The following is a 26,775-nucleotide window of genomic DNA, read 5'->3' as shown; positions in this document are numbered from 1 at the left end:
TTTCAAAATGCAGAAGTTGGCATTGTTTGAATAATAATTTTGCTTCATTGATTTAATTATATCCTCCTTTCTGGATAGTTCTGTTATTCCTTGTTTATTACTTCTGATCTATTTGCTGTGGCCTTCCCTAGTGACCGATTATCTCTTTGGATCCAAATTATCAATCTGGGTCTCCTTCTTTTTGTCTTTTTCTTCTCTCACTGATTTTATCACATCAGGAGAATTTTTATCCACTCATTCATCCACACGTTAATGTCACTAAGTTAACATTGATGTTGGGTATCCAGAATACTGTGGTGGACCTGACAAATCTTTGTGTTCAAGTATTTAGCTAGGGAACAATTAGTAAATTGATAATTATAATAGAATGTAAGAAGTCTTATAAAACTTATAAGCTTCTGAACATCCAGGGGCAGTTCAGCTCCAGGTCTAGACACACTAGGTAGGTTTTCTAAAATCAGTAATTTTAAATTAAGTGTAAAGGTTGACTAGGGAATGCCCAGTTGAAGGAATATGTGTGGGGTGGAGCAGGAGGAAAGGGGGGGCAGGGAGGGAGGAAGTATTCCACAAAGAAGGAATAGCATATTTCAGAGTCCAAACCAAGCAGTTGTGGTGCTTTCCTAAAAGTGCACCTAAAAGTTTCCTTGTTGACTTGGGGAGTGTGTGTAGATATGGCTGCAGAGATCAGGTCTGTGTCATAAAAGGCCTTGCATGCCAAGGTAAGTAGTTTGGACTTTGCCCTGCAGTAAGTGGGGAGAACCGTGGTGGGACTAGCATCAGTGGAGTAGCGTGATCAGCTTTTTGCTTTAGAAAGATCATCTGCGTGCTTGCAGCCTGAACTCTCCAGAGTGGAAAGAGATGTTCAGTAACACACCATTTTAAGAGGATTTCCACCAGGCAGGTAATAAGGATAAAGAGAAACATCTCCAAGTTTCTTTCTAAACAGAAGCAGCAAATTGCTTATAGGAAAAAGTAACCAGACTCCTATCAGACGACTGATCGTTTTCAAAACGAGAAGCTAGAAAAGAGTGAAATCACATCTGTAGATTACTGATGGAAGAGAAATGTCACTCAAGAATGTGTCCAGCTGATATAGCTTTCGGCTCTTCAGGTGAGAGAAAGCTAATCTGAAGATCAGCTGGGAGGCAGAGACTGTCACCCACAAACCCATCTGAGGAAAAACAGAGTGCGTACAGCTCTGCTGAATTCAGGGATATTGAAATGCCTGCTAAAGAGACAAAGTAAATAGTACAAAGACATTACAAGCTCAAAAACATACTTCATCTCAGCAAAAAGAAAAATTATAGAAATGAAACTACTGAAATTCTACTATGTGTGTTCAAGCAAAAAAAATAAAACAACAACAAAAAAAAACCCTTCCATCACCCTTCAAAGTGCACTGGTAAGAAATATTTGAGGGCTTTATACACTCCATAAAATATGGGACACTCTATCTAGTCAGGATGCCTTCTTTGCTTAGCCATCAACCTAACTTAAAGGCCGGAGCCGATTTCTTCAATAATATGCATTTAATCAGGGAGCATGGTTTTAGATGTTCCCCATGACATGGCCAAGTGAAATGATCCACTGATGACATTTGCAGTTCATTTTCTTATAGGTACCAAAGATTTCATAAAACTAGGTTTTTAAGAATAGGGAATTGGTTTATTGTAACTAATTTATGCTGTTCACAATTTTTTAGAATCAGTATACGAGGCAGAAATATGGATTTTGTGTGTGTGTTCGTATTTAGTCTAGGACTGAAGGTAAGCACCTTCCATACAGTGGAATGAATGCCTGGATGGATGAATGAGTAAACAATCAAGGGATAACGAAGACCACAGACACCAGTTAAAGGTCCAATCAAACTGAACTTTAGCTGCTTGTATGACAAAGAATCGAAAAATTTCTTTTTCATTCCTTCCGTTTGGAAATAACAATTTGAAAGGCTTCCAGAGTAATAGATTTTTAGGGTTTCCATGCTGCTGTTCTTTATTAACACCAAGCAGTTCAAGTGGGACCAGTAGCATTCTTTCTTTTAATACTCTAAGTCTCAGTCCTTGAAGGAAGCTGGAAAAATCAAGGCCTGGCTCTTAGCCAGGTGCAGAGGCAGTCACGCCCCGAAGATAGATCACAGGAAATTATTACGATTTAAACCTTAGATCACTCAAATCAGAGGAAGTTAATTGACATGAAAACTTTTCTAGTTTCATTCTGAAGATTTCTGCATTGTGGTAGGTTAAAGCATCCTCAGATACAACTTTGTGTCTAGGACATCTCTTTCCAAGCAACCTTCTTGAATTCTTCCCTAGGGATTTTGAGGCACCCAGTTTTAAAACTGTTTGGTTTGACCCTGTAAACTTTATGCTAGAAATTAGCTGTCTTAACATCCATCTTCCAAAAGAAAGATCTGTTGTCACAAACGAGGATCATGAATTGGCTCAAAGAACAGATAAATATTTGTTTTCATCTGTAAATAATTAGATGTTATGAAAATCAAAAATGTAAAATCAAAAGGTGACATTTTCAGTTTGGCTTACTTTGTAGCCATAGAAAGGATCAAGCAAGTTATAACCTTGGGGTAGGGGATATTATTTGTATCTTTTAGTAAATAACAGTGCTCTTTATGGCCTAATTAGGAGCTGTAAGCTGAAATTTCTGATGATCTTCCTTCATGTTTTACACCAGTAAGCTTAGCAAAAAAAAAAACCTTTGAGGGGGCCGTACATTCTGTTCTCTAAGTATGAGTGTAAATACGCATGCATGATTCCAATTACATACACATAAGGGTTCAAGGGCACAAACAAAATTACTTACTTGTTAAGTTTTCCTTTTTATAATCTGAGGGGGAAAGGATAAAAATTTGTTTTAAATGAGCATCCAGATAACTTCACATATTCTGTGAGAGAGTGCTAAGAAATGTGAGTTCTCTTTCAGTTTTTCAATATACAACTGGAAAACATTCTTTGCATTCGAATGAGAAAGGATTGTGTCATTGAAATTAAACCAGCTGTTAGGGCTAACAACATCGTTCCTTCCACACGAAGTTCATTAAACAACATGCAGAGATTCAGCTTTGTTTTGTGAGATCAGCATTTTCAGCCATGTGGCTTATTTTTGCATGCTTAGAAATCTGCTTTGCTGGCTCAGAAGGGGGACTTTATTCTTTTATTCCACTCATCTGACACAATATGAGGTTTCTTAGCCTTTTCTCTGCACATTCCAAAAAAATGTTACAAGCTCTCGTTACGAAATAAGATCTTAAGCAGCAGTGAAAAGTGCTCCTTAATTTCTTTTCGAACAAATGAAATTAAACCCCAATGCTAACTTGGGTAATTAGGATAGACAGCAGGATTCTGTAATTAAGTATCTAAAAAGGGCAGAACTCAAAAAGTACATTAGAAATGCCTAGAAATATTGGGAGATTTAAGTTCACCGCTTAGCTTCTTCAAAATAATAGATTTGTCTTAAGCTCTAAAGTCTTGAGAGAGCTTTGTTACCTAAATATGGCAGTCTGGCGCAGGCCGTGGGGTCCCAGTGCATGCTGGGCAGCTTGTAGCAATCTGGCATGGAGAGCGGGTGCATCCCAGATCTGTAGAGTCCTCTGTGAGTCTTTTCTTCCATTGCCTGCCATTCTTTTGCACAGAAGAGCTCCTTTACTGCCAGGCAGTATTCTCTAAAATATTTTATAGAGAACAAAACTTGATGAGTCATAGCATGTCAAGGCCAAATTTGTGGCAGAGCCTAGATTTCGTATTTTTAAAACATCATCACTGTTCTTGCAAAAGTGTTTTTGAAAGGTTCCTTTTATTGTAAAGAATTTGAGACTTTATGAAGGAGCATATAATCCCTGAGATGAAACGCTGTCTTGGTCTGTTAGTGTAGTTAATGCTCCTGGGGGAAAAGAATTGTGAAGTTCAGAAGGTAACAGATGAGGAATCCCTAATATGCATTCTCTCAAAGTCGTGTGAAAATAAATACAAAGGGACAGAAACAAGGTACATCGAGTTTTAAAAATCTGCATAATAAAAGTCCTAGGTCATTGTCAGTCAGTTTCAAGCCTGAGAGATTTTCCTGTTATCTCAGGGCTAATGGGCAGGGACTAAGGAGCACAGTTGGCACCTCTGCATATTTTGTACACCAGAAGGGAAGAGCATCGCCTTCCTGTTGGGTTACTGGAGGGCATGGGAGTCCTTTCCCACCCTAGCCTTGGGGAGAAGCTGCCTCCTAGCCCGGGGCTGTGTGCGCTTCTGTCTGAGAAGGCCAGAGTAATTTAGTCTATTTCAATATAAAATGTTATGTTCATCCATGTGCTTTATTGCAAGTGAAGAGGCTGAAGAAAGACTAGTTGGACTAATTAGAATTTTGTGCATGATATTTGTTTTTTTATCTTATAGAAAATAGGATAGATGACATAGAAAAAAAAACTGGTTAACTCCAAATTAAAATATTTGGGATTAAAAATAAAAGGAAATTAAAGAATATTAAAGAAATTAGAGATAATAGCAGTGTTGCTCATTCAGAATCTAAAGGATTCAGAGAGGAGGAAATTGTGTTTGTGTGTGTGTGTTTGTGTGTATGTATATGTAAGCATGCATATGCATTGGGACATATATATGTCCCAATGGTATCTTTAAAAAACACTCATGCCTACACTGCCACTTTTCTGGGCAGCCACCTGTCAATATGGGCCAACTGAACATGTGTGGAATGAAAGGGCCGTGCATATGAATGTGATGGGATACAATGTGGTCATAAGAACAACAATAGGATTTAGAATTCTTGATGTATCTGTAATGGAAGGGAGAGCAGTAGGGCTTTCAAGGCTTTTGAGAACTTGAAGAAGCAGAGGAGTATTGCTTAGCTTGCTTCTTCTTATGCCTGGGTCTCACCCTTGAGTCACACGAACACAACTTTCTACATTCATACGGCACTGTTAGACTGTACAAAAATAATATGGGGCAGGTGAAAAAAATTCTGTGGTCTACATTATGTGGAGGAAGCAAATAACATTGGAAAGTTATTTTTTTATCTTAAGCAGAACACATGAGAAAAATTTTTGTTTGTTTTGCTTTGTTTTCATTGACGTGTATTAAAGACGACCTCTATAGAAGAGTTTTTCATGGGGAAAAAAATCAGGATGAAATGTAAAATAGCTGAAAACTAAGTTAACTTGAACATAGTAGCAACTGAAGAAAGTAAAGACCACAAAGAAGTGAAAGGGACACCAAAGAACTTAAAATTGTCATAAAAAACCATAAAGAAATGGCACTACAAGATGTTGGACAAATAACAGGAAAACTTGACAAGTCTGAACTGAATGCAGACAGAAAAAAGGAAGAGTGAAAATATATGAGGAGACAGCTGAAGGGGAAGAGCCGGCAAGAAATCCAGCATACAGATAATGTTTCCCCATAAGAAAACTAGAGTGTGTAAGAAATAGAAAATACTCAAAGATATACTAAAAGAAAATATTTTTAGGACAAAAATGATGTAAACCTGTTAATTAAGGCACATTATCCATTATTTTTGCATTACTGAAAGGAAAGAAAATAATAAAAAGAGAATTGCTCCCAGATGAATTTTACAAATCTTTTGAATCTAAAAGATGAAAAAATAGTCCTCCTACTATTTGGCAAGAGAAAATATTCCCTCCAAAGGAACAAAATTCAGGATTGCCTTATATGTTCTTCATTACAGCACAGCCAAAAAACAATTAGAGTACGTAAGATTTTCAGGAAAATTAAATGTAACAGAAGACTTAAATAGAAACACACACATACTCATAAGATTATGGTAAAAAGTTTTTTATGTGTTATCTGAAAAAATACCTACTCCAGCGGAAAAAGAGATGAATAAAAATAGAGAATTTAAGAAAAAGATTTTCTATGATATGAATGACAGTGAGCATCAGGAATAAGTAATAGATCTACACCAGGTGGTTGTATATATGATTATGTAATCAAGTGTAAAAGCTAAAAATAATGGTCTAAAAATTGCTCATAAAACACAGTTGATAATACTAACCTGACTTACAATTCCAGATAAAATTTTCAAAGACCATGCGTGGAGTATTCAGTAAAATTATGCTTAACTTAATTAGGCCTACCCTCAACACCACCTATTTTTTTTAATTAAAAACAATTTTTTTATAAACATGTAATGTATTATTAGCCCCAGGGGTACAGGTCTGTGAATCACCAGGTTTACACACTTTACAGCACTTACCATAGCACATACCCTCCCCAATGTCCATAACCCCACCACCCTCTCCCTACCCCCTTCCCCCTGGCTACCCTCAGTTTGTTTTCTGACATTAAGACTCTCTTATGGTTTGTCTCCCTCCTAATCCCATCTTGTTTCATTTATTCTTCTCCTACCCCCCCTAACCCTCCCACATTGCATCTCCACTTCGTCATATCAGGGAGATCATATGATAGTTGTCTTTCTCCAATTGACTTACTTCACTAATCATAATACCCTCTAGTTCCATCCACATCATCGGAAATGGCAAGATTTCTTTTGTTAATACCCTATTTTTAAAATCACAACTTTTTCCACCATCCTTGGCACCCTAATCTCCCTTAACCTGGTGCTCATTTTTTCTTTTCCCGTGATTCAAGACACCTCCTAAGGTAATATATAAGTTATTTATTGTGTCTCTTGCTCATCGTCGTCTCCTGTTAGAATGTAAGTCCCACAAACAAATGCCCTAGTATAGTGCTTAGAGACCAGTAGAAGCTCAATAAATATTTGTCAAAGAAATTCTTTGTCATTCATGGAAAGTTGGACAAAGTATTTAATTACTATTTATGATTAGAAAAGCATGAGTATATGCGGAATTTAAGAAGTAAAACAGGTGAACATATGGGGGGGTGAAAATAGGGAAACAAATCATAAGACTCGTAAAGATAGAGAACAAACTGAGGGTTGATGGAGGGAGGTGGGTGGGGGATGATTTCGATGGCTGATGGAGGTTAAGGATGACACTTGTTATAAGGAGCCCTGAGTGTTGTGTGTAAGTGATGAATCACTGAATTCTACTCCTGAAACCCCCCCCCCCAAAAAAAAGAAGAAAAGAAAACCGCGAGTAATGGTTTTAAAGAATGCTTTTAAAAATCTCACAAATAACTAGAAATAATTAGAAATGCAAAATGGTTGAAGACTTTTGAACCACTTGGAAGGATAAACAAAAGCTCTAAGGAAAGGAATTTTTTTAAAGTATGCTATAATCGACTTAAAGATTTAGGAGATGATTATGCTATCCTAATAAATTTGAAATCTCATTGAAAGGGATTTTTTTTAATCTAAAAAAACCAAAAAAGGTAAATTATTCTCAAAAAGAACATGTGTGGCTTTTCCATGTAAGCTAGCCTAGGACATGTTGGAAAGTTACTCAATAAATTTATTGCTAGCATATAAAGATACAATTCAATTTTAATTCTGATTGTTCTCCAAGAGATACTTAGATGTTATGTCTGATGAAAATATAATTATCTTGGATGAAGGAACAGCAAGTTATATTCATCTTACAACTTTTTCAAACCCTCAAAATTTGCAGTGAGTTGAGGAATAGAGCATTCTATTTTAATGACCTCAAGGCGCTATGATTATTTCAATATTTAAATAATTTCTGGTTTTATCAAAACAGAGGTGGAAATGTGCTGTGTTGGTAGTTTTCATGTGTTTTCTTCAGAAGAAAACAGTGTCTATCCAGTTTCTAACATATACCATGAGGACATTTTATCCTTTAATTCTCTCTGTTTTGCAGATGAGGAAACTGAAGGTTAGCCAAGATTACACGTATCTAGAAAGCAGTACAAACGGTACTTCAACTTTGTTCTACTTGGCTCAAAAGCCAGTTTGATTCCGGTCTTTCCTACATAAGAAGTAAATAAAGGCAAGATAATTCTATCAAACATGGATTTATGAATTTCCATGTTTAAAGAGTATGGGTGTTTTAAAGAAATAACTATTTATTAACCCCCCCACCATGAGAAGGAATGTTAGTATTTAAATTAGAACATTGGGTGGAATGTATTTTAAGATAATACACATATTATAGAAAGTAATATTCTGAAATGGTCACCAAGAGCTCATATTCATCAGCAAATAGTGCTGAAACATTTGAAATGGACCTTTCTTTTCCTTCTCTAGTGTAGCTTACTAATGAGGTCCATGTTTGCGGTTTTTTTTTTTTTTTATTTCACGGAAAGCTAGAACTACTTGTAAATATGATGATGTGAACAATAACAAGTAAAATAGAGTATTATTCCTTTTATGACACTTTCTAGAAATTCAGAGCCCTTGTATTTTAGGACGTCATCAGTGATTTACACGGCAGGAATATTGTCCAATTAATGACTTCTATTTTGGATGAAAGCTACCTTTTCATAGCACGGGACAGTTTTTTTTGAAAACTCTTCAGTTTGCATTCAACAGAATCTTCCCACTTTTTTCTTTCTTTCTTTCTTTTGTTTAACTTTTACCTGCAAACGGGTAGAGGAGTCGGCACTGCTGTGGGGTTGCAGCCTTGGAAGATGTGGTTGCACAGCAAAGCCTCAGCAGCCGGCCGGCAAAACGGGCTCACGGCTCTCAGTTCACTCCAGGCGGTGTGAACCAGCAGTTCTTGGGCCTCCTCAGGGTCTGCGTAGGAGTTGTTGAAGAAAACCAGAGCGTCTTTGGCCAGGACAGCATCACATACCTCCCCTTTGTAATGGGCGCAGTAGCCTTTGTTATCTTTCTGAAGTTTACTGAAAGAAGACAGGAACATTCTCGATTCAGTCTGGGAACTTTATTATTATTTGTTTTTTTATTTTTATTTTTTTAAATTTTTTTTGAAAAATGTATCTATTTATTTGACAGAAAGGCAGGCAGAGAGAGAGGGGGGAAGCAGGCTCCCTGCTGAGCAGAGAGCCTGATGCAGGGCTTGATCCCAGGACCCTGGGATCATGACCTGAGCCCAAGGCAGAGGCTTTAACCCACTGAGCCACCCAGGGCCCCTATTATTTTTTAAATTTCCACCTCTGCATCACATCAGTAGAAGATTAGACTAGTAACTTAACCGGATTGTTTTGTCTGAATACCATCTCCCTTCCCAGCTATTATTCTGCCACCTCCAGCTGCTCCAGACGGTTATGATGAGGATCACGTGTGATAATGGGTGTAGAAAGCTTTGGGAACTATCAAGGACTGAATAGATTTGGGTAGTTTTATTATTTTACATTATAAATAGAATTTAATTACTCTTGGTTAAGGCACTTCCTATGCTTCTTACAAATGGAGCTGATTTCAGCAAGTAAAGTGCATCTAAAAAAACACACACATTGTGACATTTAACAGATGATTGAGCATAACAGTTGTGGTGACCCAGCTTTATGAACATAGTTTATGTATTATGATAGTGAAGTCCCTGAACTTTATGGAACACATTCATCTTTGTGACACCTACTGTACCCAGATTCTCTCACTCATACATCTTCCCAGCATTTCATTAAAGACTTAAAAAGAAAGCCATATAGGGAGGAGGAATTTGGGATCAGGGTCTCAAAGGAGCTAAACAGATCTTCAGCTTTGCTCTTTCTTCATCACATGACTTGGGGAGAGTCATCTGGTCACTCAGAGCCCCGAGGGCCTATTCTGTTGAGTGATGTAAGCAATTATTCTGAACTCAGATCGTTTGTTAATGGATAATATATGAGGAAAATACTTAAATTGTATAGTGCTAGCACAAAAATAAGATTGAAAACTTCTCTGGCGTAACAACTGAAGAGAATAAGAGGGAGAATGGAAAAATACTGCTGGTACTTTCTGCACATACCCACTGCCCCCTAATGGAATGCTTGCAATTATAATAATAACTCCTATGCTCACCTCACCCGAGTTATAATAGCTCCTATGCTCACCCCTCACCTATTTATTGAGCACTTATGTGTATACACTGACATATTCTCAACATATTCTTATGCTTTCCATCAGATCTATATTGTTAACAATGACAAAAAACTAAGTTGTATTATCATTTGGATTTGTACAATTATTGAAATTCCACATTTCATTATCTTTATATGAACAATTTTAAGGTAAGATAATTAAATTGGAATTTGTGAGAAATTCTTAAGTTGTTAAGAGACCCCGTTGGAATCTGAACAATTGTTAAGCTGAATTAGAAACTATGGCTGACCAGTGTTCAAAGCAAATTTATTGAATAGCGTACAGCTCATTCAGGTAAAACGATGAGCTTCCAAGAAACACCATACTTTGAAATTATGTTTCATACTATAGAATCTTCCTCTGATTCAGACTTGCCTTTACTAATTAGCCAGTGCAAATTTTATTACATTATTTGTAGTTTGTAGTTCCTTTTAAAAATGAAGGCCTTGAATTAGAAACCAAAGATGTCATGAAAACTTGGGCCAGGAAAGGTTCAGCAAAAACCCAGAGAAATAGCTTATGTCCCAGTCTTGTAGGGAATCCTGGTCTGTGATAACCCTAAGAAAGTTCAAGAAAGGCAAGGATGCCGTACTTTAAGAAACCAAAGAACAATACCTAATAACCAGAAGTGCTTCAAACTGGTTTACTAAATTGTCTCACATATTAATATAATATCTTGGTATAAAGGGGGGACAGATAAAAGCAGGTGGGATTCTTTTCCTTTAACACAAGAATTTGGTCATGGAAAAGTTAAATATTCCCCAAGTACCTCTGAGCTGAGAATTGTTCATCCAGGTTCTGCTGTCACATGTTAAGCACTGACTGTCTTTATTTTTCCATAAATATTTTTTAAATTAAAAAAATTCATGATTTTTCCTTTAGTTATACAAGCAAAAAAAAAAAAAAGAAGAAAAAAGAAAAAAGACAATCCCAGAAAAGGTGCACAAAAGAAAAATTAATAAAAATAACCTCAAAAATAAGGATTATTGACAATTAATAATCTCTTTCTGTGTATATTTGCTGCCTTTCTTAATAAATGACCTAGAAAAATCTTTGGAACAACCTCCATTGGCCTGATAGTACTGGGTCCTCATTTATTTATTAGCTATATAATGTAAAGGAAAAAAAAATAACAGACCAAAGAAAAGCAGAATAAGTTTTGAATAGAAATGAGTTATTGCTTTATAATTTTGGTTCTTCTTTCTGCCAGCTTGCAGAGAAGTAGCCTTTTCTGAGAAGTGGAAACCCTTTGCATGTTGGGAAAAGACATGAAATATAAAGAATATGGTTCTTATTAATTTTCTGTGCCTCTGTGATGTTCCTAGGAGCATTAAAGACTTAGCTTTGGAAGGGTATCCATGCTAAGATCAGCTCTACAAATAAAGGATATACATATGTATTACATATACACACATGCATCACATATATATATGCATACACATGTACATATATAGAGACTTCCCAGTTACACTTTCAGAGTTTAAACAGCTCCCTTTTCCTCTCCTCTTTTGTAGCGTCATAAACCTCTAATTTTTCATAGTATCAAATTTCAGAGGCAAGACATGGAAGTGTATGGGGCCATGGTCCCTCCTCCTCCTAAGCCTATCGCTTAAAATTAAAAGAAGCTCACAGCAAAAACTGGGGGACAAGATGAATGCAAAGAATTTCCACTGGTGTCCTCTGCTATCTTTTGCAAGTGAACTGTCCAACTACAGTTGGGTTCCTCTGCTTGCAGCTCTTGGAACTGCCAGTGGAGTAGCACCAGAAGCAGCTGGTCCTGTTGGTCCTTCAAATAGTGGGGCAGAGGTCACGGGGGTCTGTTCACAGAATGCTGGTTATTTTGGAATGGGCTGCCAGACAGGCTCCAAAAATGCTCGTTCATATTGCATGTGGAGCCAGCCCCTCTCTTGCCTCCTGACGAATGAAATCCGGCTGACTTCCCTTTCTGTACAGTGTTTCTTTTAGCGGCAATGACGGATATATGTCTCAAATCCCGCCTTTAACTTAGATCACTCTCCTTGGTCAAATTGAATATTTAAAGGATTCTCCCTACACTTTTTACTCTTCTCTCTGCTTCGACAGGTGTGAACCACATCCAGTAGGGCATTTTTCTTTGTGATCTCGCAGTTTCTAAGAGGGAGTCCTCTATTTCCTTTGAACACATAGTACTTTGTCCAGGGCCATATCCAGACGGCCAGCTGGGGCTGGTTTGGGTTAAAGCAATTCCACGCGTCCCATGGAAACTCGCACGGGTTTTCCTGGCCTCCTTAGCGGTGGCACACCAGAGAGCTCTAACTGTCCCCTGGCACAGTACTTCCTCCTCACCCATGGTTTTGCTGTCCCTGGTTTCAGTCACCCTCGGTCAACCACAGTCCAGAGGCAGATGCTGCTCCTCCCGACACACGGTGGGAAGGTCACAGGTAGCCTCCCACTAGGTCATCACACCTGCGACTCACCTCGCTTCGTCTCATCTCGTAAGCATGTTCTCATCTCACATCATCACAAGAGGGGTGAGTACAGTATGATATTTTGAGAGACCACATTCACAACTTTTATTACAGGATATTGTTATACCAGTTCTACTGTATTATTACTACTGTTAATCTCTTCCTATGCCTAATTTATAAATTAAATTTCATCATAGGTATATACAGGAAAGAACCCATAGTATTTGTAGAGTTCAGTACTGTCCATGGTTCCAGGTACCCACTGGGGGTCTGGGAACATATCACCTGTGGATAAGGGAGATCTACTCTAGAGGTAGATCTTTCCTTATAGAGCAACTGCCTACGGCAACTGTGCTTCCCCAATAAGTGTGATGGTGGCGTTCTACACCTCTTTGAATCCGCAAAGCAAACTGGGATTGCTTTTATTCTTTCCATACCTATTGTCTTTGTATCTGATTCATTCTCTAAGTCAGGGGTCAGCAAATGCAACCCACAGGTCACATTCTGCCCTCTGCCTGTCTTTATGCTGCCTGTGAGCTAAGAATGATGTTCACATTTTTAAGCGATTGAAAAAAATCAGAAGAAGTGGAAATTGTATGGCATTCGGATTTCCATGTCCATAAGTAACATTTTCTTAGAACAGAGCCAGTTCGGCCATTTCTGAGCTGTCTGTGGCTGCTTTTGCTCTGTAGTAGCAGAGCTGAGCAGTTCCAGCAGAGTCTGCATGTCCACAGAGCCAAATATATTTAATATCCGGCCTTTTGCAGAAAAAGGGTTTGCCAATCCCTGCTCTAAGGCATAGATCAAATGTCATTTTTCTGAAATACCAAACCCAGTGTCCTCAAGGACATGGTTTCCTCTGTGAAACACCTCTTGTAGTTCTTCTAAAATTAGTACCGAGTTTTCGTGTTAAATAAAGATGCAAAAACTGACGATGTAAAGAAAGCATTTTTAAGTTTAAAAAATTTGAAAATTATATTAGCCAAATATATAAACACTGTATATATTTTATATATTTGTATATCAGTTATAATCAGTATATATGTAAGTGTAATATATAGTGTTATATATAATGTATAGTATGTATGCATACTTTATATATACAGTATATTTGAATTATTCTGTAAATGTCTTTTTGTATCCTGCATTTTTATTTAGCATGATTATAACAAGCATTATTAATAATATAAGAATTAATAATATAATTAAACATTTGCTTGTGCTATTATATTTTTCAAAAGCATGGTTTTTAATCTCACCAATTTCCCTTAATACCGACATTGCTCATAAATTTCATTAATAATAGTGTTTTTTTTCAATTTTGTTTTGTTCATACACTTACTTCCTTAACATAGATCACTAAAACTGGATTTATCCAGTCAACAGAACAGCCATCTAAGGCTCTGATAAGAACTGCCAAATGCTCTTTAGAAAGGTTATAGCAGTTTTCTCTCTACCAGTGGTTTAAGATTGCCCATGTTATCACAAGTGAAAAACAGTATGGAATTTTTAAAATTTTATTGATACTAATAGGTTTTTGGTTTTTCATTTGCATTTACTTTCATTTGAATGATCTATTTCTGTCCTGGAGTCCTTGGAATTTGTCCATGCTTCCATTATTATGTTTTGTGTGTGTGCATACATGTACACCTACTCAAAAGTAAATTACTTGGGGGCAGTGAATACATACAACTTGTTTTGTTTTTCCACTTTCCAATATAGTGCCGGAAATAGAGTAAGTGGTTTAAAAATGCATTGGAAGGACAGGAGTGCTGAATGGCATGTAAAGGAAAGATGACATCTCTTTTCTTTTCAGCCTGCATTTTAATTTAACTTTTACCACATTTATATTGTATATCCATTCAGAAGATATTCAGTTTCACTGTACAGTCCTTAAGGACAGTACTGTCTCTTAGAACTGTGATAAGTGGGGTGCGTGGGTGGCTCAGTCAATTAAATGTCTGCCTTCAGCTTAGGTCATGATCCCAGGGTCCTGGGATCGAGTCCCGCATCGGGCTCCCTGCTCAGTGGGAATTCTAATTTTTTCCTCTACCCCCTCCCCAAAGCTTGTGATCAATCACTGTCTCTCAAATAAATAAATAAAATCTTAACTATGATAAGTGAACGAATGCATCAAAGCTACATGAATTGGCACAAGATCAGGAACTAACCAAACTTTCTTATGCAATGAATTATTTTATTCCATGGAATTAGAATCAGTGGTTGAAGTTCTAGGTGCTGCTCAGTTACCGTGCTATCTGGGTTAGTATAGTAGTTATCAAATCTAAGTTCTTGAGTCTGTGTACCCGAGCTCAGATTGAGAGTTTATAGTTTGGTCTATCTAGTGCATCACGTGTCTCATATGAAAGAATACGGATGATAATAGGTCTTGCTCCATAAAATCACTGAAATATTAATATGAGAAAAGTGGTGATCATAAATGTACCACAAACTTAGCTGCTGTTATCATTGTTATGATTACTAAATGATCATTCTGAATCTTGGTTTTGTTACCTACAAGATTAGATAAAAACAGTTATAATGCTTCATAGAGTTTTTAGGAAAGTCAGTTTTACTGAAAACAAAACACTGTACATTGCAAAATGTTATATTACAAGGTGACACTTTCTTATCTACAAGATAAAGCTATGAGGGAGAATTGGGGAGTCTGTTCTGGGTTCAGTTTCCAAGCCTATCACTTACCGTTTGTGTAAGTCACTGGAACTCTCCATTTCAAAGAAACTCTCTTAGTTTCTTTTCTGTGCAATAGGGGTAATAATAGTACCTGTTTCCTATGGATGTCCTGAGGATAAATTAAATAATGCATGTAAAGCTCTTGTTTAGCAGTGTCTGATACACAGTAAGTATTTAGTAGATGTGACTTATCTTCATCTTCATTATCATCGCATAAGAGATTAGAAATTAGAAAGTTCCTGAAAGATCACTGTACTCAGCAAATAGCAATAAAGGGCAGGTCAAATAAAAAACACCACAACAAAACATGGATGTCACAACTGCTATCTTACCTCCATTCTATGAACAGGAAAGGAAGTTCCCACCGGAAGTCACATTAAAGAGGAAAAGAAACAAAAGTTAGTACATTTGAATCTTAAGATGTGCAAGAGATAGCTTTGATACCTCTAATGCCTATTTCTGGAAAGTTTTCTTTGATTAGGAAGCCAGACACTGCATTAACAGGCAGATTTGGAGGATATTAATAAGAGAAAACTGAGAGTCTCCGGGAACTGTGTTCTTTTCAGGCTGGGTCCACCACTGGCATCATCAGCCCAGGCAGTGTCAGAGCTCCCAGTTCCCCTCCACTGGCCACCAAGAGACTTCATATCGTGGAAACAGCCTAAAGATGAGAAATCAGCCTATAGAAAGCACTTACAGGACCCAAGCTGCAAGGTAGTTCTGCCATTGTGCAGAGAGGAAAGATGAAAGGAGACATCAGGAAATTCTTCTAGTGAAAATGGCATATACTTTGGAGGGGTTAAGGCAGCCTCTAACAGGAGGCCAAGGTTATGTATCTGAGAGAGCCCTCGGTTTAAGATGTAAAAGGATGATTCGAGATCCTGAAGATGTGCCAGTGCCAAAGAGAACGAAGCTGTAGTATTTGGGAGGAAATAATAAGCTAAGTAGGCTTCTATTTCAAAGATGAGTAGGGAAGGAAAAATGAAACTAATTCAGGAGTGCCTGGATGTGTCAAGAATAGTAAGAGAATCAGAAGTTTTCCGTGTGTTTGTGACAGAAGTTCCTCCAGTCACATTTTCTCTTGGAAGGTGGGGAGCAGGGGAAGGGTCCAAGAAGGTTACAGTTATAAACAAAGTGCTTTGATCTCAAACTAGATAATTTTTAAGATTCCAAAAATTGCCAACCGTCCTCAATAAGTGTAGTATCCTTAAAATTACCTGGAAAAGCCAGTAAAACTCTGTCTTCTGACACACGAAGTGACTTTAATATGGGAGAGCTGCCTGATTGTAAGTTGGGGAGGGTTTGTGCTATGGTGAGGGGGGATAAAAAAAGAAGCTTGCCTCTTCCGCCTCCCTGCAAAACAGCTGAGAGCAGTTAGAGTGGCTACTGGCTGTTACGCATTTATTCTTTTCCCTTTCATTTCAAACAAAAACAAACACCTTTAATTAATTTGAAACCAGATAAAGCCACCGTGAAACACCCGTGGTCACTGTCTGTTCTGTTGGTCAGAGCACTCGCCCTATCCCGGATGAAGCACTGGGTGGTAAAGCTGGTCGTGTGCTGAGGCCTCTCCACGTGTCTCATAACCGGGAAGAGCATGGGGGTGGGACTCGGAGTATGACTCTCAGGCAGGAGAGAGTCCGTCGTGGAACGGGGTAGTACATTTCAATTAGCCATTATCGATGGTGAAAATATAATTCAAACTTCTATTGGTTTTTTTTTTTTTTTTTGGTAGTAGTGTGAACTATCAATGCTCATAGAGTATATAATTATGTGGCCCATTGGCGGGGTGGGGCATACCAATACTACTACATCAGACCCCGCCCTACACCCAATTTTGGTTATGTTCCATGTATTCATTTGAGTTTTAAATTCAGTGACTGGAAGCCCCAGATCCTGAGGTCAGTCCAGAGAAGGAGCATTGCAGATAGAGGGGGTGGGAGTGTTGGTGGAGTGAGGGGTGACATGTTGGAATACAGATTCATTCCTGTACTCTCAGACTGGATAAGAATAGATGGAATGCTGAACCTCAGTCTTCCAGGAAGGACCTATTAATGTCACTGAGCATGGGAAATACAAACTTTTCCTCTACTGAATCCCTTTGTCTTTTCTTTTCATTCTTTCTTTTTTCTTTTCTTTTCTTTTTTCTTTCTTTTTTTTTGGCCAGCTTTCCTGAGATATAATTATGATATTGTGTAAGTTTAAGGTATACACTTATATATACACTTATATAATGCAAAATGATGACTGCCTTAGCATTAGCTAACAACTCTATCATGTCTCATAATTATCATTTCTTTTTTTGTGGTGAGAACATTGAAGATCTAGTCTCATAGCAACTTTCAAATATATAATACGGCATTATTAACTATAGTTATCATATGGACAAAGATTCCCAGAATTTATTCATCCTATAACTGGAGGTTAGAACCCTTTGACTAACATCTCTCCATTTCCCCCACTGCTCAGCACAGGGTAGCTACCACTGTACTCTGTTTCTATGAGTTAGACTTTTCAGATTCCACACATAAGTGATATCATATGTATCTGTCTTCCCTCTGATTTATTTCACTTACCATAATGCCCTCAAGTTTAATCCATGTCCCAAATGGCCAGATTTCCTTCTTTATCATTGTTGAATAGTATCACATTATATGTATATATGTATATGAGACACGGTAAGATACACAATGGGGTCTGTTATATATATCACATCTTTATCAGTTTGCTGACAGAAGCTTAGATTGTTTCCATATCTTGTAACTAGCATCTACTGTTTCCGTATATTGTGAATAATGCTGCAATAAACATGAGGGTGCAGATACCTCTTCGATATCCTGTTTTCATTTCCTTTGGATAAATATCCACAAGTAGAATTGCTGGATCATACAGCTCTTCTATTTTTAATTTCTTAAGGATCTTGCATTCTGTTTTCCATAGTGGCTGAACCAATTTACATTCCCACCAACGGTGCGCAAGGGTTTCCTTTTCTCCGCATCCTTGCCGATGCTTACGAACTCGTATCTTTTTTTTTTGATAGTCATCCAAACAGTTGTAAGGTAATATCTCATGTGGTTTTGATTTGCGTTTCCCTAATGATTAGTGAGGTTGAGCACCTTTTCATGTCCTGTTGGCCATCTGTATGTCTTCTTTAGAAAACTGTCTGTTCAGATCCTCTGCTCATTCAAAAAAAAAAAAAAAAAAATTGGATTGTCTTTTTGCTTTTGAGTTGTATGAACTGTTTATATATTTTATATTAATCCCTTCTCAGATACGTATTTGAGAATATTTTCTCCCATTTCATAGGAAACCTTTTCATTTTGTGGATGGTTTCCTTTGCTGTGCAGTAGCTTTTTAGTTTAATGTAATCCCATTTGTTTGTTTTTGTTTTTGTGGCTTGTGCTTTTGGTGCATATCCAAAAAATCTTCACAAAGACTGATATCAAGCTTATTGCTTATGTTTTCTTCTAGGAGTTTTATGGTTTCAGGTCTTATGTTTAGGATTTTAATCAATTTTGAGTTGTTTTTTTGTGTATGGTGTAAGATAGGAGGAGTCCAGTTCCATTCTTTTGTATGGTTACCCCGTTTTCTCAGGACCATTTACTGAAAAGACTGTTCTTTCCCCATTGCGTATCCTTGGTTTCTTTGCTGTAAATTAATTGACCATATATATGTGAGTTTATTTTTGGGCTCTTGATTCAGTTCCATTGGTCTATGAATCTCTTTTTATGACAATTCTGTACTTTGTAGTATGGTTTAAAGTCAGGAAGTGTGATGCCTCCAGCTTTATTCTTCATCCTCAGGATGGCTTTGGTTGTTCACAATCTTTTGTGGTCTCATGTGAACTTTAGGATTGTTTGCTCTATTTCTGTGAAAAATGCCATGGGAGTATTAATAGGTATTGCGTTGAATCTGTAGCTTGCTTTGAGTGATGTGGGAATTTTAACAATACTAATTCTGATCCATGAAACAGGATATCTTTTCATTTATTTGTGTCTTCAATTTCTTTCATAAAATCTTGTAGTTTTCAACATAGAGATCTTTTACCTTCTCAGTGAAACTTATTCCTAAGTATTTTATTGTTTTTGATGCTATTATAAATGGGATTTTTTAAAATTTCTTTCTCAGATGTTTTGTTGTTAGTGTATAAAAACACAACTGATTTTTGTGTGTTGATTTTGTATGCTGCAACTTTGCTGGATTTGTTGATTAGTTCTGATGATTTTTTTTTTTTTTGTAGAATCTTGAGGATTTTCTCTATATAAGATCATATCATCTGCAAACAGACAATTTTACTTCTTCCTTTTCAGTTTGGATGCCTTTTATTTCTTTTTATTGCCTAATTGCTCTTTCCAGGACTTCCTGTACTATGTTGAATAGGAGTGGTGAGAGTAGGCACCCTTGTCTTGTTCCTGATCTTAAAGGAAAAGTTTTCAACCTTTCACTGTTGAGTATGATGTGGGCTGTGGGTTTGTCATATGTGGCCTTTATTGTATTCCTTCTATCCCCAGTTTGTTGAGCATTTTTATCATAAAAAGACATTGCATTTTTTCAAATGCTTTTGTCCTGCTATTGAGATGATCACATGATTTTTCATCTTTTATTCTATTAATGTGGTGTATCACGTTTATTTATTTGTGCATGTTGAACTGTCCTTGCATCCCAGAGATCAATCCCACTTGATCATGATAAATGCTCTTTTTTAATGTGGTGTTGAATTTGGTTTGCTAATATTTTCTTGAGAATTTTTACATCTATATTCATCAGGGAAAGTGGTCTGTGGTTTTCTTTTCTTGTAATATCCTTATCTGGCTTTGGAACTGGGGTAATGCTGGCCTCATAAAATGAGTTTGAGAGTATTACCCCTATTCAGTTTTTGGAAGAGGATGAGAAGAATTGGTGTTAATTTTTCTTTTAAATGTTTGGTAGAATTAGTACCGGTGCCTCTTTTGGTGCCATCTGGCTCTTCCAGAATTATGCTCATTACAGGCATCATATACTGTCTTGTTGGTCTCTGTCACAGAGCCGAGGGTTCTAATGACAAAGAGAAGGCACCTAGCCAAATACCCAGTATCCTGGTGATTTTAAATTGCAACTTGAGCCTTTCAGGGTTGTGGCTGGAAGGAAATGCAACTTCCTGGTTCATAGGGAGAGGTTCCAAAATTTTCCTGACTCCTTTTGATGACTAACAGCAAATGTAAATGAGTCAGAAAAGTATATCACATTTCTCAAACAGTGCATGAGGATTTGGGCCTCCACATGGAAGAGTTTGGGGAAAATGAAGGCTGATCTTTATTTTTTGTTTTCCTTCAAACACTAGAAATATCATTAGACATAATCCTAAGCGCTAGACCAGATTTTTCTATTTCCACTTTTCCTGCTGGGATGAGTAAATCAACAGATGGAGTAAAAGCTTCAAAGTGAAACACAGAGAATGTGACAAAGGAGGCAGGGGAGGGTGGAGATGGCTGAAATGAGAGGAGGGAGAGTTTGGGGTCAGGAAGCATTTCCAGAATGTCAAGCTCACCATGTCTGACTCAAAACTCTGGACTTCTGAGGCCATGAGAGGCCATCAGAGGCCAGAGAAGCGAGGGGCCGAAAGGAGGAATGGAGGAAACAGATGCCTTATTCAAGCTCTGGGAGGCCTGGGGAGCATAAGCTCGTGCTTCTTTAAAATGATTCTGAATTAAGTGGCTCCATGGATCTTGTTTTCACCAGTGTGGCCTCACTTTCCTAGAATATTGCCTCAGGGAGCCCTTTAGGGTCAGGAGGCAATTTCCTTCTTGATGGCACTGGGAGCATTGTGAGGCATCTTGCAGACATAATGGAAAAGAAAGGGTCAAGGAGTAGACAAAATGGCAGATGTCTCCTGGTGTTCAAAAGTCATACACCATTGCACTCATGAGACATCCTCATTAGATCTGCCTGGGGAAATTTTTAGGAAGTGTAGGGGAGCTTCAGGCCTCATAGTCCATGAGATCCAACAGGAAAAACTGATCAGGGGATGAGCAAAAGGATCTTGTAGCTTTTTATGAATTAGCTCCTTAAGGGAGTCTCTCTTCATTCATCTTAGTAACATTTTTTTTTCCCATGTGCAGAAGGATTCACATTTATTGGTTCACATACATCACCTAACACTTGTTAAGTAGGCATTGCCAGGCCCATTAGCTAAAGTCAAGTCACTGCTGGTTCCAGCCTAACTGACCATTGCCCTTACTGAGGTTACTACTCCTCATCTGTGCGGCAGGAAATTTCAAGTCCTCACTGCTGCTGTATACCAGTCCATGAATTGCTTCTATCATTTTTTCCCCCATACAAACACTAGTACTGTTCTTCCCCAAGCTACCATTGCTGATGCCCTCCATCTTCACTCTGGTCTTTTCTCAGCATTGATGCCTAAGACCACTTCTCCCTTCATCTTGAAGCACTGCCTTTCTCTGCTGCTTGCCATAACTTAAGGTTCTTTTTACCACCAGAAGATACCGTTACTCTTTTAGCTTTACTGCCTTCTCTGTTGGTATATTCCATTTATTAATGGCATTGGATTGGGCTCTCATTAGGTGTATTCCATTTATTAATGCTGTTGGATCAGCTAGGTCAGGGGTGAAGGGGTAATGTTGCTGTATCCAGTACAGTGGCAGTCATGCTCTGTAGTCATTTCAGCATCTTAAAGATCATGTCCATGCAGTGAATCTGCCTTGGTGTGATGTAGATACACCTGTTATATTAGATTCTCCTTTATTGCCATAGCACTGCCTTCATGCTCATCTTTGTACTTACGACGGTAGCCCCTGAAGTTGCCACGATAAAGGGGGAATCTCTCCAGCTTGGTATGTTGTGGAAAGAAGGAAGGTAGAGGAATTAAGAATTTGGATACAGGGTGCCTGGGTGGCTCAGTGGGTTAAGCCTCTGCCTTTGGCTCGGGTCATGATCTCAGGGTCCTGGGATTGGGTCCCACATTGGGCTCGTTGCTTGGCGGGGAGCCTGCTTCCTCCTCTCTCTCTCTGCCTGCCTCTCTGCCTACTTGTAATCTCTCTCTGTCAAATAAATAAATAAAATCTTAAAAAAAAAAAGAATTTGGATGCATTTTATAGATTGCTTTCTCTGAACCAAAATCCTAAAAGAGAGGTATAAATTAAGGAAAAAACTGAAGCAGAGAGACTTTCCCCTAGTTCTTATTTGGATCTCTAGAAGCAAGGAACCTATAGGCATCCCTTACTGGGATATGGTCTGGCCACATTGTCTAAAAATGGTAGCATGACATGATTGGGTAAACAGCAGAATTGGGTCAATAGGGCTGAATCTCTCCTGGATTTTGTATAACAAATGGATTATGCATAACATGAAAGTGATCCAGAAGTTACTTCAGGCCCCATGAGGGATAAGGAAGGAGCTGAATTGGAATTCAGCAGACATGCCTTTGCAGGGAGAGACAGGGTGACCAAGTCGCAGAGGTTGCAAAGTAGACTCCAGAGAGGGCCTTGATGAAGGATGTGACAGAGATGGAGAGGACTGTGCTGTTATAGGAGGAGACTCAAAGGTGCTGAACCAGCCAGGGGTGTCCTCTGGGTCCTAACAAAGCCAAGAGTTGAGATCACAAGTTCTCCAGCTGTAGACTTCGCCAGAGGCTGGGGTAGGGGTTTGTTGCAGAGGTCACCACTGCAGGTTTCCAAGTCCCTTTTCTCCTGCTATCTAGGGGAGAGGGGAGGAAGGGGGGGAAGAGCCCTGGCAAGGGATCAATATGTGAGTAAGGGAATAATTACCTAAAATGAAATGCTCTTAAGATTAGCAACATTATTTTGTCTCTTCCACCCTGAGGACATGTAGGTTAAACTAGATTAAATCGGTTTATTTTCTTGGATATGAATATTCGCATGTAAATGTTTCTCTCTTTCTCTACACACACACATTACATAAATGGATGGATGGAGGGATGGATAGATACTGCAAAAAGGTATTTATTTAACATTGGTTTCTGATCAAATATCAAATAAAACATAAGATAGTGAGACTAGAATAATTCCAGGCTATTCAAAGGCATTAAAATTTTAATTTTTTTCATCTCCGGGACCTCCTCATGTTCTTGTTATTTTATTTTGTTTTATCTATTATTATTTGTCCTAGACACCTTCCTCAAACTCTCACATCTGGTACACGGCTACATTCCAGCACATTCAAATCCTATCCTTTTTTTTTTTTTTTTTTTTTTAACAGAGGTGGGGGCAGAGGGAAGAGGAAGAAGGAGACTCTTTAAGCAGGTTCCACACCCAGTGCGGAGCCTGACACAGGGCTTGAACCCACAACCCTAAGATCATGGCCTGAGCCAAAATCAAGAGTTGGACACTTAACCAACAGAGCCACCCAGGCACCTCTCAAGTGCTATCGTTTCTACCCTGATGGGTCTCCTAAATCTCTCTCCTCCTCTCTGCACTAATCGCTGCAGTTGTTCAGACCTTTGTTACTTTTCTAGACTCCTGGAATAGCCTCCTGACTGCATGCCGTGCCTCCCAGTCTTTTACACCCAGCATCTGTTAATTTGATAATAGATATATCTGAGTGTATCACTTGTCTCCTCTAAAATAATTAGATGACTTTCCACTGATTGAAGAATACATCCAACCTACTCAGGCTGTTTACCTGCCATTTCAAACCTTTCTTCCCGTTCTTTATCTCGCTTCCAGTCTCCATCACGCTCTGAGCTTGCTAGCCAGCTGTTTTTTTTGTCTGTGCTTCTGCAGTAGAACATAGCCCGTGCCATAATGTATATGGCTGGCTGACTTCCTTTCTAGATTGAGAGGCCCTGGAAGGTAGGGACTCCATTGCTAACTATCTCATTTGTTACTTAAGTTTGCATCCTTTATTCTACCTAATGATGGCTTGAATCTAGTATTTAATAAATGCATGCAAAAGTATTTTATCAACAAGGTGCTATGTAAACAATAATTGTTTTATTATTTGTTCAATTGAGTTGAATTCACTGTTAGAATTCTCAACCATTCTCTAGGAGAAGTGATTTCCCATCAGTGGAAATTCTAGAATAATTGATATGATATCTCAAGGTACTAAAAGCAGGTATATCTCTGGAGAAGACAGAAGGGATCCTTCATTTTAGAATCTTCTCCTTCCTTCATAGGCATGCGTTAGAATGCCAGCCTTGTCCAGTGTTCCCTATATATATATCTGTGGTCGCTATTCAATCTCATATTAAAATCACAAACATTATCAGGAATTTCCCCATCATGGAAGATCAAAGAAGTGGCATGGTATTAAGACATAGCGGGGATCTGGGGAGCTGGCCCTGGGCACAGTTTCTACCAGTGCTTGCCTCACATGTGAGGCCAAGCAACTCTGCTGACCCTTGGGCAGGAGACACATTATGAGTGTAACGTGCCTGGCATTTCCTGATACAGGGATTATTTCCATCTCTAGGAATTCCACAAATGTTCTCAGAAGGCTTTGGGGCATTTACATTTTAAAAATAAACCTTTATAACTCAACACAAATATCCTAGAAATCTGTATGTCAGCTCTTTTCCTTGAAAACACCTCTAAGTCTTGCTATCACTTTCCTGAAACAGGAAAGGGAAAGACCACAAAGTAGATCAAATACTCCTAAGTAAAAAAGCCCTCAAGAAAAAGCCTTGCAGAAATTGGCACAACCATGTGAAGTATCTACCAAGTTACTCTTTGAGAGCTTGGATAGTGTGATTAGCCCCATGAAAGAAAAAAAGAGAGAGGAGGAGGAAAGAGAGAGAGGAAAGAAGGAAATGAAAAAAACAGATTAAAAAAAAAGAAGAACAAAGGAAGGAGGAAGGTAAAAAAGAGGATGAAAGGGAGGAGGAGAAAAGAAATAGAAATGAACTTCTGGAACCTGCTGCCCATCACGTGGACAGGTATTGGAGGATTTTGTTTTTGAGGCAATAAATCGCCTAAGATCAATTACGTAGATCAACCTCTGGAATGTCCCCAAGGAGGAAGAAATCACCCAAAGGGGACTGGAGTAAAAATAAAAGAAAAAAGATTTCCCCCCAAATGAGATGTGGAATAGTGCCACCTCTCCCTTCTCCTGGAGCAATGCGATTGTGGAAATCCATCCTACCTGCTATGCTGATGGTGGCTGCAGCCTTTGCAGTGCTAAATTTCTCTCCATGCTTATTGGTAGCTATGCATGTGAAGAGTCCTGGCTTAGTGATAAACAGCTGCAGTCTTGAGTCAATCACTCGGTCTTTTACACTTTCTTGAATGGACCCAGAAGAAACCTGGTGGAGTCAAGGAGAAAAAAATGGATAGAATTAGGTCAAGGATTTCCTAATATGCTGCATCAGTTGACTCAAAAGAGAAAGTACCAAAATGATGATCAAAGGGCACATGGTAGATTACAAAAATAGCTGAAACCTTTTTCTTCCCTATGCCCATGACCTTGCAATGTAGCTTTGTAGCTCTTCCCCCAAGAGGCAGCATCTCTCTGTGTGTTTTGAGTCTAAATTGGGCTTGTACTTGTTTTAGAAAATCAGAAACAGACTTGTAAAAGTCTTGCACATTGTGGCTTACTTTCTTGTTGCTCTTGGAACCTGTGGCCTCCTGTGACCAACCCAGAGCTAGCCTGGTAGAGGAGGAGGAACACATGGCCCAGTTAGCCTCATTGCCCCAGCTGGGAGCCAAGAACAACCACCAGATACACAAGTGAGGCCATTCCAGATTGACTAGCCCCCGGTCAATGTGCCAGTCACAGGAACTAGATCAGCCAAGATCACGAAATCATGGTCCAAATCAGCAAAACCACCCAGACAACCCACAGACTTGTGAGCATTACGAAACGGTTAACTTGTGTTCAGTTCCCCACAAATGCACACCAGATGGATGGACGGTTATGAAGAAAAATGGTTGTAAAGCCAATTCTGTTTCCAAGGCATGACATACATCACGCCATACCATTTAAATCAGAAAATCAAATGTCTTTAAAAAGCCAGGATATCAATGCAATATTAGCGCCCAACTGGTAGGTCAATTTATGTAAGTGGTTGTTAGTCACCATCCTTTCAGCTCTGGGGGAAGACAGCTGCCCAGCACTTTCTGTGAGGTTGCAGAGTCAGAATTCCTACTCTAGTTAACAATAATTATTTAATTGTCACTGTATGAGGAGAAAATGCCAGTTTGAGGGAAATTTGAATGGAATGACTAAGGAATCAGACCATGATTCACCTTGACCTTGTCTCAGAGGGGTGGCCTTGAAAGATCTCTCTGTCCCATGGTAGAGAACGAGGCTGGAAATAAGCAATTTGGAGCCAGTTATTTTGCTCTTTTGCCTGTTTTCACAGTTAGACTAACAAGGGGAGGGGAAGCCCTGTGGTGAAACCAGCTTGCTTCTTTCTGCTGCCAGGTGGCTGGCTGGTCTTGGATCCAAATTCTCTCTGTAGTGATTAAGCATGAAGTTCTTCCAGTGAGCTTCTTTGCCTTTTTATTCCTTCTCTGCACTACTGGTTTCAATCCTTATGATAAAAACTTCATGTGAGCATCAGTTTAAGTCAGATGAATAGCATCAGTTTAAGTCAGAAATACTTTGGTGGTTTCCCCAGATAAACAGCCTGGACTTTGTGAGCAATTGACAAGGCAGAGAGAAAAATTTCTTTAAGAGACATACACTCAGTTGGGGATTCAGATAGGATGCGTCATTATCGTATTTATCAGAAGCGCAACCTCTT

General features: G+C 38.6%; 1 protein-coding gene across 3 annotated transcripts in view; it reads right to left on the bottom strand.

Annotated features, from left to right (window-relative positions):
- Nucleotides 1-26,775, bottom strand: part of MUSK (muscle associated receptor tyrosine kinase) — an 89,113-nt gene that overhangs the window by 6,945 nt on the left and 55,393 nt on the right. For 2 of the 3 annotated variants that reach the window (XM_032860833.1, XM_032860835.1), the window contains 4 exons: nucleotides 25,173-25,332; nucleotides 15,407-15,413; nucleotides 8,490-8,753; nucleotides 3,501-3,676 (listed from right to left, as the gene is read on the bottom strand). In XM_032860833.1, coding sequence (XP_032716724.1) covers nucleotides 3,501-3,676; nucleotides 8,490-8,753; nucleotides 15,407-15,413; nucleotides 25,173-25,332 — 607 coding nt within the window. Of the gene's footprint in view, nucleotides 1-2,817; nucleotides 2,842-3,500; nucleotides 3,677-8,489; nucleotides 8,754-15,406; nucleotides 15,414-25,172; nucleotides 25,333-26,775 lie in introns of all 3 variants that reach the window. The other variant, XM_032860834.1, reaches the window with a different exon arrangement.

This window comes from Lontra canadensis, unplaced genomic scaffold (genome assembly GCF_010015895.1).
Source record: "Lontra canadensis isolate GAN:19392208 unplaced genomic scaffold, GSC_riverotter_1.0 scaffold19, whole genome shotgun sequence".
Classification (NCBI taxonomy): domain Eukaryota; kingdom Metazoa; phylum Chordata; class Mammalia; order Carnivora; family Mustelidae; genus Lontra; species Lontra canadensis.
This window is presented reverse-complemented; position numbering and strand designations above follow the sequence as displayed.